The sequence below is a fragment of the Bombus huntii genome, chromosome 4 (genome assembly GCF_024542735.1).
Source record: "Bombus huntii isolate Logan2020A chromosome 4, iyBomHunt1.1, whole genome shotgun sequence".
Classification (NCBI taxonomy): domain Eukaryota; kingdom Metazoa; phylum Arthropoda; class Insecta; order Hymenoptera; family Apidae; genus Bombus; species Bombus huntii.
In genome coordinates, this window is record NC_066241.1 from 16,588,517 (window position 1) to 16,603,438 (window position 14,922).

The window sequence follows — 14,922 nt, forward strand, 5'->3', positions numbered from 1 at the left end:
TGGATATGTTACAATTAAAAGCCGATGGATAGTAGAAAACTGCAATTTTCATCATTTTTAACCGTTTCTGGCTCATAGCAACGTTAACCGATTTCAATGAACTTTTCAGAATGTATATAGCTGACTAATAGTATGTACATAACTCTTCAAAATGTGTTGTTTAAATTTTCATTACAGCCCCATATAATAAAGTTGTAGAAGGTGACTTTTATTTTTTCCTTCGCGCTTTCAATCAAACGCTTTTTTCAAAATTTTCTGTACATGTTCGACCGTTCGCGGAGAGACGCGGTAGCAATTACGATACGATAATCGACGCCACGAATCAGTCGATCCCCTATTTCGGTTAAGAGAATAGAGGTGGTTGAAACGATGATAACACTGAGTTAACAGGTTAAAACACATGTAGAAACACATGATTTAAACAAATGTCAAGAGTAATAAATTTGTTATTATTTCCATCGTTACTACAATGATGTAACGAAATTAATGCAGTATAAAACATATAAAAATAATTTTATTTATACATGAAATATAGATCTATTATGTGCACCTCCCATCAGTGGCTGTCGAACATGAGAAAAACCTGCTTTTGCGTGTTTTACCTTAAGGAACAATAACCCTAAGGAAAGTTTCGACTTGAAATATGTTTGATAGCAATTAAGGGCCTTGATAGTAAAATAGAAAATGCTAAATCTCAATAATGGTTCTTCAAGTTTATTGCGGGTCCGAATAAGTATGACCGAGGGATGGATTATGATTTATAGTAGGTTCCTGGACATAACAACATGGAATAGTTATTTAGCATTTCATCGTGGTGTCACGGGAAATTCCTGTAAAAGTGGTGTTAATTTTAACACCACTAAATTGGTGTATTTTATTATATGTTGTACTTTATAAAAACAGAAAAAGTGACGCAATTAATTGGGAACAATTCCTACTTATTGTTCCTTAAGGTAAAGAATAATTGATAATAACAATAAAAAAAAAAAGAAAACCCGTTCCTAAAATGAAAAAGGGAGATCTCCCCGTTCGGTTTGACTAAGTGTTAAGATGATGACTAATCAAAGAACGGAAAATCAGTCAAGATGTTGACTGGTCCAAGGACGTAAACCCAGGAAAGTTCGGCGACGATGCTGTCGTCGATGTTGATGGCAATTTTGGTTAGGAAAGTTAGGGCAACGGTCATTGCTGTTAATTGGATAAGGAAAAGGCTGGTAAATCAGGACGGGTGTGTCAGGATGAGTGCTGACCGTCCCCAATCAAAGGTCGCCCGTGGGTAGTATTGTACATAGGAAAACCCGCTTTCCTGTGTTTTCTCGGACTGGACAGTAAATATAAGAAATACTTTAATTTAAAAGATACTTGTATGGTCTTAAGAACCTTAATTATGAAAATGCTAAGATTTATGATGAGTCCTTAAGGTTATCGAGAGTCGGCAATAAGCGTGTTTACACATCAGGTAGCCATTTTGCCCGAGATATGGAGTCTACTTTGTGTAGAGAGTCACGGGACGTAACAGTACATGTCATACAATCAACTACATAATCTTTCTAACCCCTCAAAAAAATTCAAGTCTTTGATTCAGTTTGAAAAATATCACTCTGTTTTGGAGGACATTCGAATACTTTCGTGAGTCACTGTATTTTGTCAATGACGATAAAAATTGGTCGATACTAGTTATTCGAATAATCATATACTCATGCAAAGTAATCTATCGTATATAAATATCATATCGTATAGAACATAATATTCATTTACTTACTTTCGATACTCAAATTAATCAATATTAATTTACCCAGCAACTACACACGAAGCAGGGTTGAGATTTACGATCATAAGAAAGAAGCAAATCCAGGTGGTTCAATTGCAATATTGTACATATCATAAATAATATATTGTAGTGTCAGAGAAATCACAATGTACTTTAGGTACAAATCAATATAAGTGCTGACCATTTATCCGTGGTCCTTTACGACATGGGGTAATTAAAAATGGTGTACCTGAGCATGGGTCATCCACATCTATGTGTGTGGTAGACATACCGAAACCGTAGTATAAAAGGCAGCCGTTAGTCAGTTGCAAGGACAGTTCTAACCAATCTTGCACAGAGTACTGTGGAAGGAGCTTCACTACGAGTCACTAAACTAAATTTGTGCTAAATTGTGTACAATGGGTGGACAAGTTATTGTAGGTTTCCGAGTTGTTAGTTGTTGTTAGTTGTTGTTAGTTGTTGTTAGTTGTTGTTAGTTGTTGTTAGTTGTTGTTAGTTGTTGTTAGTTGTTGTTAGTTGTTGTTAGTTGTTGTTAGTTGTTGTTAGTTGTTGTTAGTTGTTGTTAGTTGTTACTTAATTTTATGAAGAAATTGAAAAAAATTAGGGGCATTTTGCAAAATTATTGTTTAGGGGTATTCCAAGAATTAGTCTAGTAAACGCGTATCTGTCTTTTCAACTTCGATTTTCTCGAAAACTAGATCTAAAATGAAAGAATTTTATTCTACATTCAGAATTTCTTTCCATGTATAAAATAATCTCCTTCAGTAATATTCAGTTAGAATATCTTTCAATTGAAGTTGTTTAAAATATTTTCTTCAAAAACTATAGTTTTTATCATACTATTATACATATACTATTTATTAACTATAAATTAATTATAAAATGTTATTTGATGTCAAGTTGTCTAATATTATCATTCAAATACTTTAGATCCTCACAATATATCTGGATGCCGCAATGACCTATTCGATGACTTGTGTTATATATCTGGGCGAGGAATCGAAGACGATTTTGAAGACAGTTTTGTCATCAACCAACGGCGTTACAAGGAGCGTGCGGCCGCTGCGTTTACCGAAGATCTGGCGGAATTGAGGCGTAAACGAAGAGACATGCAGGTTATATTATTTACATAATATAAAAAAGATCAGTTGAATTTCAATTAAATTTCAAAATCAAGGTCAATTTGGCGATATATTTTTTAAACAAATCTCCATCCACTCAGATATAGAATCACCTTAAAATCATCTCATATACATTATATATGTATATAATACCGTGGAATCTTTTATTTTGAATGAATAAATGAGTAATATATGAAAATCTGTCTATAAATTTGTATAAGTTTCATTAAATAACGATATTACAAGAATTTCATAAATTTATGCTGTCATTTATTTTTTCAGGATCGTATTTTCGACGTTATTGACTTGAATGCAGAAATCGAAAAAGCTAAAAATACTCTCGAACAAGCGGATATTGCTTTTCAACAACATGCAACAAAATTCGATAACACAAATAGCTGCGATGACACCAGATTAAAAAAATTCCCTAATATGGAAATTTTGTCAGAGAAACCACAGCCAAAAACCATAAAATTTATAAAAGTCCCTAATATTGATATAGAATCGTGTATGCCACAACCTACAAAATCAAGAAGAGACAAAATCAACTCAATAATGGAACCAAATGAAATTGTCAATCCATTAAATACCATTGCATTGTTACCGTTAAAAAGGAAATTCTCGAATAAAAAGAAAAGTGTTACATTTTAAAAAATTCAGTGAATATTGTAAATTACTATTGTGTTAAATAAAATGTATCCATATTATTTAATATTAATATTTAAATAAAACATATATATAAACCACAAGAAAATTTTGTTTTCATAAACATTTGTAGTTTTAATAAACATCATGAAGTATACCACATGTAACCGAGAAGAAAATGGTTGAAAAACATAACTATGAAATAACATTTTTTCATTAGGAGATCATAATGAATGAGAATGCGAAAGTCCTTTGACAAACAGTGGTCTGAATATGATAAATTTTCGAAAAATTTTTAAGAACGAATTTCTTAGGAAACAGCAGGAATTTTTGGTCGAAATTTGGCATTATTCTGAAATTTATCTATGTAATGAAAAGTTCCTACAATATCAAAATTCATTTGCAAAGGTTTCAATCTATATTAGATGTATCTCATTGATTCAAAATATGTATATGTAGTTAAATTTACTTTATAACGATATTGCGATGACATACATACATTGTAATAGATGTATGCAGAATTTGATGTTAGATATAATACATAGCTTATACATATGTGTATGTTATACGTAAATACGTATATACATATGATGTAAGTAAGATATGTGTACATATAAGTATGAGTTACTAAAAAAAATTAAGTGGTCATATAACAGAATAATGAAGGAGGTTATACATTTTAAATAGGATAAAATGTACCTTTTTTACAGTGTTTCTTAATAACACAGTCTGTGTACTAAGCACAATACAATCTTTATACAAAATTAAGAGATAGAGATTTGGATTTTCTGTGGAATCAAATATAGATAATGACTTCTGGTTTATTATGGTTTATTTATTAGCTGAAGAAATGAGAAATATTCCTCTAGTTTATTTTTGTAGTAAGAAAATCCATTTAGAAAATATTCAATGCTTAAAATTGGTATTAGTATTCGTGAAAAATATATAGATACGTTTGGGTAAATAATTAATATTATTAGAAATTTGGTATTATAAATTTCATATAGATAAAAACGACTGTAATGTACTTTACATCTATGCTGCATATGTCAATTCTGCCAATATATCATTAAGTTATATAGCTTTATTATCAAAAAATAATTTACAAAATTTTCTGATATTTCAAACTATAATATGCTCGAGTATGGTAACTGTAATATCTAGGTTCATGTCTCATATTAATTATATATTTCATATCTGCAGATCGTTTGAAACTCTTGTCGGTATTCTTTTCGTCGTAAGTCCTCATTGCTCGTTCAGCCCACTCTTGTGCTCTGGGAGGTTCTCGAAATATGCCTTTCTCCCGTTGGTTCAGATAATCAATGACATCGTTGTAATAATTTTTTCTGAAGAAAAAAAGAATCAAAAATTCATAGAAATATACTTATAGTACCTAATTATAATTATTGTCATCGTTTACATTAAAAGAATTTATAGATCTTATGAATTATCTTTTTCAATTATTAAAATTATAGCAACTTTTAAATTAGAAGAATTATTTTAGATGTATTATAAATCTTCTCTAAAACTATTTTATGCACTTTTTGTGCATCTCTATGTTTAAATTCTGATAGCTGGTAGCGAATTAATATAAACAAATTGTATAATACTAAATATTATTCACTAGTTTATTTTTATTAAATAAATATTGAAATCTCAATAGTATCTGTTCTCCTAATAAAATAGTGAAACTACTTTCAATAGCTGAATTTAATTCGTTGGGTATATTCACAGTACCTAAATTTAATTTCAACCTCAATTTGACATTATAATTGAAGAAGCTGCTGAAATAAAAAGACAACTCCACTTATCAATAATTTATAATATATAAGATCATAATATATAGTAAACCAACAAGAACCAACTCAACCAAATTACTTTTCCAAACCTGCTATAAAGTCATAATCGATCAATATTCATAGTAATAAACTCTTCTACTCTTTTAAGTATGAACCCATACCTCCCTTTCTTATCCAATAAAGACAATTTAAACATTGAGATACCCTCTTATTGTTGCAAACTCTTCAATTGTAAAAAGAAAAAAGTAAATAGTTTTGTAATTGTAATTAAAATTAGTCAATTTTTTCTTTAAATTCTTTATGAAAATTCATTCTAAATTTAAAGTAATTTAAAAAATTCATAACTTTAAAAATATTGATATTTCAATTTTTAAATGATTATTTGTACTGTAGGACTTTATTAATAAAATGTGAAATATTAATTAATTGAGTTACATTAAAAACCCATACCTATACTCATAAAGATACGCGTAATTAAGAAAGAGAGGGCGAACCCAATGGTGATTGTAGTGCGGTGGTTCAATTTTTTCTAATTTGATTTTTGGTTTCTCTCCAGTCGCTGCTTCGGCAGCTGGGGCGGCTGATTCTGCAGATGCTTCAGGAGCTTGTTCCGCCGGGGTTTCTTCGACATCCCATGGCGCTGGTTCCTCATCTGCCCACATATTTGTTCACGTCTGTCAAAAGTAAACTGAGATATAACAACAATTTTTCCTCTTCTTCTTCTAAACTCTTTTTTTATACAGTGAAATTATGTATATTATTTTGATTTTATAGATGTATGTATCGTTATACTTATATATGTATGTATGAGTCAACAACCGAAATGTTTAGGTTTGTTCGAAAGAAAGAGAAATATCAATTATATTTTTTATTTATATTGGTTGAACATATTATTGTTCTACATATATAACTGATAGTTTATAGAAAGATCTAGCGGGTCTCATTCAATTCAAAGACTCGTTCGCATATTTTAAACACTTATCAATGTTTGGTAGCCTTCTTTCTAAGTAGATGTTACAACTAGTACTCTCGATTGATATATTTAGCTAATGAGATATATTTAACGAATGAAAGCAGGTCACGTTAAAGTACAACAAAGTGTTTGATTGTGACATCGATTCCTATTTATTATAACAGAATGCTTTATTTATCGACAATATAATTAAATTAATTATGTCAATTATGTCATGATTTTGATATAATTCCCATATGTATTACGATATAATCATACATGTATGAAAAAGCAAATTCAATTTTTAATAGCTCATAATACATTCCCAATTATTCGCAAGCAACATACAAACTTTAGAAATAAAAATAGTATAAATATTAAAAGTGTAATTACTGTGAAAACATTTAAGAAACAGACGTAAGAAAATGGAAGCAGGAAGAGAAGAAACAGAGACAATATTGGAGGAAAAAGTAGGAAAGAACTGGACGAAAGGAATAAAAAGGAAAATAAAGGAAATGTGGGGTAGGAGTGTGAGGAGAGAAAACATGGCAAAGAGAACAAGAAAAAAGAACAAACAAAAGATAGAGAAAAAAATCACATAAAGCAAAGTGCTTTGATAGGAAAGCAGGAGATACACCAAAAATAGATGTATTTAGTATTTGGTAATAAGAGATAAACAGATTCAGCTGTGCTTCAGATCTTAAATTTGAAAATTATTAGGTTGTAACATAAGTAAATTCAGTTAAACTCAATATTTTTCTTTATTTGACCGAACCTATTTATGTTACAACCCAATAAATTTATAAATAGATACGATAGATACTAGGTCTTAAGTTTATATGTATGATATATTTATACTACCGAGTAGAGAGAAGTAGATATAAGGGTATAAAAACCAAAACCCTCAAGGTCCGAAAAAGCAAATAAGATATCAATGAATAAATATTAAAGGTAATCGATTAACTTTTTATAAAATTGTTTTTATAGTTTTATTAAACTAATAAAATTTCACTAAGCTTAGCAAAAGTTACTATCCAGTTTACTTTAGTTGTCAACATTCAAATTCAAACTTATTAAAGGATTTATACGATAATGCCACGGCAATATCACTTTCAACAAAATATTACGTTCCTCTTCTTTTTATTTTTCTACTTGATTTATTGCACATAAAAAAAAATGCGACTTCTTCACTTTCGGACGATTTCACAATAAATTATCATTACCTCACTTATAATTTCAGCTTGTCAATTATACAATATAACGTGTTACAATATTTGAGAAGATAATACCTGTGATACGATAGTCACTCCACTAAACACTTCTTGAGACTGAAAAAAATACTCCCGCGGACTTTGCCTTGTTTCGCTTTTATTTTAGCTTATAAGATTTTCCTTGCCTTCCCACCGGTCTTCCCTTTAAGTAAAAGAAGAGTGCCCCTCTCCGAAAGAACAGTGGCAAAGAAACGACTTAGAGGGAGGATAGAGGGAAGAGAGGTGGATTTTTGGCAGCTAAACTACTGTAATCGTTATCACGCAAGACAACGATCAATTTAATAATCATTGGCCAATTTTACGACTCTGTATCGAACGATCTCTGTCTTGGTACGAATTCATTTGATTAAAGCTTAAAGTAACAATTTATGCCATTACATGCAATGAAAGTTGTAGTATATCAAAACATTGCAATTAAAGATGCTTAATTTATGAGAAAAATATAAAGACATAAAAAGCTTTAAGTGGTAATGTCAAATTATATATATATATATTATATATATGGTTTTTTATTAAATTAGTTTTTTTTTAAACTATCATTAATTCTTTTATTTCAAATAATTTATTTTTTGCCAATAGCAATATTTATTTCTTTTCCTATTATTTAACATCAAAAATGTATATTTAAATGCTTTTATATTTATACACATTATACGTAGGTATATGTACTGCCAGATATTTCCTATAAGCACAAGCTAACAAATATTTAACCATTAAAAATGGACTACTATAATAAGCTGCTGCATTTCATGATTGTCTTTTCTAAGAGATACTCTTTATATTTTACGTTTCCTGATTTAGAAATACTTTTCTTCAGACATTTATCTATTTATATTAAAAAATATTTTATATTTATCACAAGCAACATTAACTTGGAAACATCGTATGCATTCAAATAATCTCTCATACACATTGACAAAAGTATTTGCACATCATTTTACTTATTACTGAATTTGTATCTTACTTCATTAAAACCAGGTACATTTGTTAAATTTCATATCATTTAGAAGTACATTCATAGAAAGATTAAAATTTGATATTATGAAAATAAAATGTAGAAAACTCATAAAAAAGCCTTTTATTCATTATGTGCAGGTACTTTTTGTAACCACTGTGCAAAACAACTTTTTAGCGAATTGAGTAGATTACGTACGTAACAAATTTATATCAAAATAACGTAAATCTATAAAAACAATAGCATATTTATGCCAGATTTATGTGTATTCAAAGAAACGTGCGCGTGCGCGCGCGCGTGTGTGTGTAATATACACATACCGCAAACATATACTGCACATACATATAAATATAAGCAATCCTTTCTTTTCTAATTGTTTTGTACATCTTTGCAAAGGAATTCTTCGTTATTCTTCAGTTCTATTATTTCGTTTCCAATATAATTGTATGTAACAGTATATGCTTTGCAACGTATGACCGTCATTGTAAGTTCAGTTTATTTATAAATTTGCCGCTATAGAAGGCTTAAACACGTATCAAAGAGTGTAGCGTTATGTCGAAATAGAAGCATTGACATCGTACCCTGGTTTAGTTACTATTCACAATACTAATCATAAGCTACATTAAAGACATATATTATTCACAAAACTGGCGTTTATTATAGTATATTTGTCTGAAATTGTCATATATAAAATATAAAAAGCAAAGAACACTGAAAGCATACAATAATACTATTCTTTTCTAAGCATTGAAATTGGTAGAATTTTTTCTTCGTAATAAGATGAAGTAGACTTATCAGCGTTCTATTTTATTATAGAAAGAGAATTATTGGCGATAGTAAATTTAATAGATCACTTAAAATTTTAACTATATAGATATGTATATGATCGAACATATATATATACATATATTATATACTATACATACAAAGGCATTTCAACAAGAATCTTAACGGTGTATTTATGGGACATTACTCTAATATAGTTGCAAAAAGTTGAAGTTGTTTTCCCAAACTTTCTTAAAGTTTCCAGTATACAGAATATCATATGAAAACTGTTTATCGACGATGGTCGATACCATGATGGTCGATACTTCTTCAATACCATGAAGAAGTTACAAGATTGGATGAGTAAGTGACTTGTAACAGGGTTTAACAGAATGACCTTGCGGACTAGAACGAAATGACTTCCTTAGTACATCAATTCGTTGCAAAAAACAGTACCATATTATCGATAAGAAAAATATATAAGATCCTGTTTAAAAAAAAGAACTTGACCTCAATATCTTCCTACTATTCTATTGCGAAAAAAGCTATTTGTACCGCGTTATATCCCCCGTCACATCAAACAAGCTTTGTAAGAACATTCTTTTGATATCTTTAGTACTTAACAAAACATTTTAACGTACATGGTTAATATATTTATTCTATATACAGGGTGATTCATAAATACATGTCAATATTTCAGAGATGGGGACAGAATATCTATCGGAATATCACGAAAATAAGTAAAAGACATCTTATGGACATATGTATGTCCTACATAGCTTAGTTTTCGAGTTACAGACATTTAATGAAAATATTCAAAGTGTCCACCTTGTACCTCAACACACGCTGCTTAACGTTGAGTTCTGTACTAGCTCGAAAACTATTTTGTCGAAGATTAAAGCGGAATTTACACAATTTCATTTTGAAAGAACACCACGGATGATTCATTGAAAAGCACTGTTCTCATCCTTGTTTCATCCGCAGTGTTTCTCCAGAGTAAATAGTGAATAGAGTAGAGCCAAGCTCTATTTTGGATAAATAGTGAAACAGCACTGACACGTATAAACCGTCTAATTCTAAACCAGTCTAATTAGCCTCCAAAATACCCAAAATCGAGAAAAATTGTAAACAACAATTTTATTGCAGAAAATGGTTCGGTAGGTCATTGGAAATGAAACATATGAGTTTGAAACTCATAAAAAGTTGAGCGTCATTGTTTCAAAAAGATATAAACGAGCTTTTCGCATATGAAAAGAAATGTAATAATTTTTCAGAAAAAGGATTCTATTGCGGAATATAGCCATTGGAAAGATCTGCAAAATAATATCCATAAAGTTAAAATCGATCGATACGTTAACTTGCAACAAAACAAAAAACCGGTAACATTTTCTTAAAGATTCTCTAATTATAGCATTATAACGAAAATTGCATATTTAAGAAATTTAAATTATATGACATTTGTTATTGTCACGTAAAATGTCATTTATGTCATTTATGTCATATATAAATAGTGAACAAGAAATATAAAAAATAAGAAACCAAAAAACTAAAAATTTTGAGCTTGAATATAATTTTTGAAAGAATTGATTGTATTATCTGTCAATACCTCATTGAGCTGCCCCAGATTTTTAAAAATCATCGTTTTACGTCAATTTATTGCTGAGATAATGTAGGTACCAGCAGTTTGATTCAATTTTAATTCGCAAATTCAATTTTAGACGTGTTCGCAGATAGACCGACGCATGTCGCCACTGTTCCCACTGCGCAACTGCTCGCTATCTCGTCCGTATACTGGAATTTCATGACTTATTAAAGTTAAAGCAGGTTTTCTGAAATAATTCATTCGAAAATTGAAGGGCAATTAATTCCATTGTTTTACACTTTGTGAAATTTTTAGCTCTTATTGTTAAGAATTACTTTTTTGAAAGAAAAAAGTTATCTCATGAAAGAAAACTTTTCTGTAAATTCGTGTAATAATAATAGTTTTTAATTGATTTTATTGCCAATTCGCTATGACAAAAATTAAAAGAATTGTTTCATTCTTTTAGAGGAAAGAAACATATTTATTTTCCAGAACCATTTTTAGATGATTTAATTTAGAAATATTACTTCATTTCAAAATGTATACGATAGTGCAAGTATTAAAGAATAGAAAGCATGCTCATAGCTTACTATGCAACTTATCAAAGGCGGAAACGATCGACACATCAAGCATAAAAAGAAGATTAAAAAGGAAACACCCAACAGATCTCACAAAGGACATAACCTAACAAACACGATGATGGTACCCCGCTGGGGGTAGCCACCCACATGTTATATTAGTATACAGCTACAACATTTTACCAAATGTCCTACTGGACAAATTGTAAAATCCAAATAAATAAATAAAAAAAATTAAAAAAAAAAATTTTGTACAAAATCTAACAAAAATTTCAAACTGAAATTTGGCACACTTTTTATCATTACCAAGATCATGTTTTATTAAAATTTTAAAGTCGTGCGTTCAAATCTCTGTGAATAACAAAGGAGTGAAAATGAGGTCTATTTTGACAGTTTTTATTTTGTTGCAAGTCAACGTATCGATCGATTTTGATCTTATAGGTCTCATTTTGCCGATCTTTCCTACATTATGCCTGCATTTCTCAATCTAAATTTTTTTCTGTAAAATCACTATTTATCTTTCTATACGCGAAAAACCTGTTTTTCGTACCTATATGCCTTTTTTTTAACTACGACGCCCAACTTTTCATAAATTTTCAACACATACATTTCATTTCAAATGATCTTCCGAACCATTTTGTGTAAAAAAATTACTTTTACAATTTTTCCCGATTCTAATTCGACTGGTTTATTCGCATTTCATACATATTTCGTAGACATATCGTAAAATAAATATAGGTATGAATACAAATAAACTAAAATTTCGATTTTTTGCAAATTAACGAATATAATCATCATTGATATTTGAATACCGCTCCCGATTAGCTATACATTGTAAAACCGGCAATGTGCTTTCATGGAAAGTTGTTTCATATGCATTTTATATGTTTTCCTTACAATAAATAACATCGCTAAATTTTTGGTTATTATCAAATATTAACAATCAATTGAAAATTTGTCCGTCATTATAATATTAGTCATATTAATATATCCACGGTAACTCTGAACACTGGACAGCCTTTTATTTCCTAACGAATTTTTCTTATATTATTATTTTCCGAGATATAAAAAAGTTCGCTTTTTAAGCAGCACTATATATTTCTCTATGAATCATCTGATAGTACTTCTGAAGACGGGTTCATCAGCCTTTCATCTATACAATTTCAATTAGTTTTTGAGGTATTGAGCTTACAAATTTACTGATTTTTAGGCAAGAAACTTTGTTAGAGTAGGAAGCTCGGATGGCGCTATGTGTTAAACATTGCCTTTTGAAACAGATACAAAAGCTCTGTATCAAGACGGCAATTCGGCATGGCATACAGGCATAGCTTGAATTAGCGCTCACAATCAGCGGATATATTGAGGTACCAGGCACTTCGAATATTTTCATTAATCATTCATAACTCGAAAACTAAGATATATATGTCGGAGATGAAAGGGCACCGGAGCCTTTCCCTGGAACTTCGGGAAAATCCGTAAAATCGTAATTAAAGTTTACAGTTGTAATTAAACAATTTGCCGTCATTCTGCCCAATGGTACTTGTTTGCGATTTGTGATAATAAACTTGAGCTCAAGGCGACCATCAGTCGCCGAACGTAGCCACGGTTAACGGGACGGGCGCTCCGTCTAACAAAGGTGTGGAGTGATGTTATGACTCTCATTAAAGGAAATACCCATAGAGGTACCTGACAGTAAAACATGCCAACGGTTCCTTCGGACAATGAATACCTGATGTTGATGCACTTACACAGCACAAGTTCAGCTAGCCTGAGGACCCGCTATAAAACCTAGGTTTTTGGTAATTAAGGTTATTCAAACGGACAGGCAGTCTTTGTCCCAAATTGACCAATTGACAACCACGTCAATTTCCCTTACTTTTTGAACGAAGGCTATACTCAACGAATCCGATGAACTCGTGTCCTTAGACACACCCCATTATAGTTTTCCTCTGTGGCATCATTGAGACGAAAAGTCATTCTTTCTTACGATCTTATCGACGGAGAGAGTAGCGCCTTACGATCTGTGAGTATTACACGTTTGAGTTAGATTGTGTGAGCAAGTATATCCATCATCCCGTTGACCGTGGATTCGTTATCGAACCTAAGACCATTATCACTAGTGTCGCGAGTGCCTAATCGCCGCTGTTGATTGTCGAATCGGTAGTGTTCATACTCGTAGTATCAGGCCGTATCTTCGTTATAACACAATGATGGCCAACTCCAAGGGAGGTCTATCAAACGCCCACAACCCTGTTCCTGACTCTTCTCCGGCATATATGTCGGAGATGGAAGGATAGCGGGATTGCCGTCGGGAATGTTGGGAAACCCCCAATACCATAATCAAGATTTGTATGTTTAGGTAATAAAAATAAGAAAATAACTTCTAATGTTCCAACCGGGCTTTATGACGACGGGTTCGGGTTTAGGGTGACCTAACGGGTCACTGGACGTAGCCACGGGCACGGGAGGGACGCGTATCTGACAGAGGTATGGAATGATTATATGACTCTCCTTAAAAACAAGGATTGACCCCAGAAGTGGGGACAGGAATATATAAGGACAGTCTCATTAAGATGGACAGAGCTTTTGTTAGTGAGTCGCTATACGAAGTGCGGACCGAGTCATCGAGAAGTTACCCGACCCGATTATTACACTGATACTTGCCATCCCGTGTGCCGTGGATTCGTCAACAAATCTGGAGCCATCGTCATTTGCATCTGTTGCCGACGCTCCAAACTAAATTTACAGAATAAAAATTACCCTTTACAAGACCGTAATAAAACCTGTCTGGACCTACGGAATCCAACTATGGGGAACAGCAAGTAACTCCAACATCGAAATACTCCAACGCTTCCAATCGAAAACGCTAAGATCCCTAATTGACGCACCTTGGTATGTAACCAATGAAACAATACACCGCGACCTCAAGATACCCACCGTCAAAGAGGAAATAGCAAAATATAGCAACAGATACAGCAAAAGAATCAACAAACACCGAAACCCCCTAATCACTGGACTACTCGATACGACGGACCAGATTCGCAGGCTGAAGAGGCACTACCCGCTAGACCTAAACGTTAGATTCATTTAATTATCCAAATCAAGCATATGCACGTACTTATAATACTTATAGATCATAAATTATAACTATCTATAATAAGTATTAACTTATTGTAAATAAACAGCCATGTCACTGCGCCACGCCAGAAAAATTACTGAAAATTCTCAACGCGAGAATTGATTGTAATTTCAACAAATAAATAAAAAAAAAAAAAAAAATTTGCATCTGTTACGTCGCGTAACACTCTACCTAGCCGAGGCCACACACCGCAGGCAATATGGCAACCAGATGTCTTCGGATACTCGCAGCGTATCTTCCATGATGTCAAGGACCTTCCATAAATCACATAGATTTCCTAGAAAAGGTCCTTCAAACGAAACAAACATCTGGTTCGGAGGAATTTCTAGAGACTATTGTCTACC

The 14,922-nt window shown here is 31.6% G+C and overlaps 2 protein-coding genes and 1 long non-coding RNA gene across 5 annotated transcripts; 2 read left to right on the forward strand and 1 right to left on the reverse strand.

Annotated features, from left to right (window-relative positions):
• The first annotated feature begins 1,991 nt into the window (after positions 1-1,991).
• On the forward strand, positions 1,992-4,619 carry LOC126864572 (uncharacterized). The gene is made up of 3 exons (XM_050616025.1): positions 1,992-2,025; positions 2,702-2,886; positions 3,175-4,619. The coding sequence occupies exons 1-3, from the start codon at positions 1,992-1,994 to the stop codon at positions 3,541-3,543; spliced, it is 588 nt and encodes a 195-aa protein (XP_050471982.1). The 3' UTR covers positions 3,544-4,619.
• On the reverse strand, positions 4,602-7,722 carry LOC126865209 (flightin). 3 transcript variants are annotated; one of them, XM_050617457.1, is made up of 3 exons: positions 7,578-7,722; positions 5,787-6,024; positions 4,602-4,883 (listed from the first exon to the last, which is right to left on the reverse strand). In XM_050617457.1, exons 2-3 carry the CDS (start codon positions 5,996-5,998, stop codon positions 4,640-4,642), a joined length of 456 nt encoding a protein of 151 aa, XP_050473414.1. In that variant the 5' UTR covers positions 5,999-6,024; positions 7,578-7,722; the 3' UTR covers positions 4,602-4,639. The 3 variants fall into 3 exon arrangements, with proteins under 3 accessions (XP_050473414.1, XP_050473415.1, XP_050473413.1); XM_050617458.1 differs by having other exon boundaries at positions 5,787-6,010; positions 7,512-7,722; XM_050617456.1 differs by having other exon boundaries at positions 5,787-6,010; positions 7,578-7,721.
• Positions 7,723-10,359: 2,637 nt separating this feature from the next.
• Positions 10,360-11,686, forward strand: LOC126865210 (uncharacterized). The gene is made up of 2 exons (XR_007689465.1): positions 10,360-11,249; positions 11,328-11,686. It is a non-coding gene; the product is annotated as an uncharacterized LOC126865210 (long non-coding RNA).
• The last annotated feature ends 3,236 nt before the right edge of the window (positions 11,687-14,922 follow it).

Bases quoted from the DNA above. Each gene is read 5' to 3' on its own strand.
- LOC126864572 (XM_050616025.1), top strand. From the start codon at position 1,992: ATGGTGTACCTGAGCATGGGTCATCCACATCTAT. The intron at 2,026-2,701 runs GTGTGTGGTAGA...CAAATACTTTAG, and splicing joins CATGGGTCATCCACATCTAT to ATCCTCACAATATATCTGGA. The intron at 2,887-3,174 runs GTTATATTATTT...TTATTTTTTCAG, and splicing joins GTAAACGAAGAGACATGCAG to GATCGTATTTTCGACGTTAT.
- LOC126865209 (XM_050617457.1), bottom strand. From the start codon at position 5,998: ATGTGGGCAGATGAGGAACCAGCGCCATGGGATGTCGAAGAAACCCCG. The intron at 4,884-5,786 runs GTATGGGTTTTT...TTTTTTCTTCAG, and splicing joins GCGTATCTTTATGAGTATAG to AAAAAATTATTACAACGATG.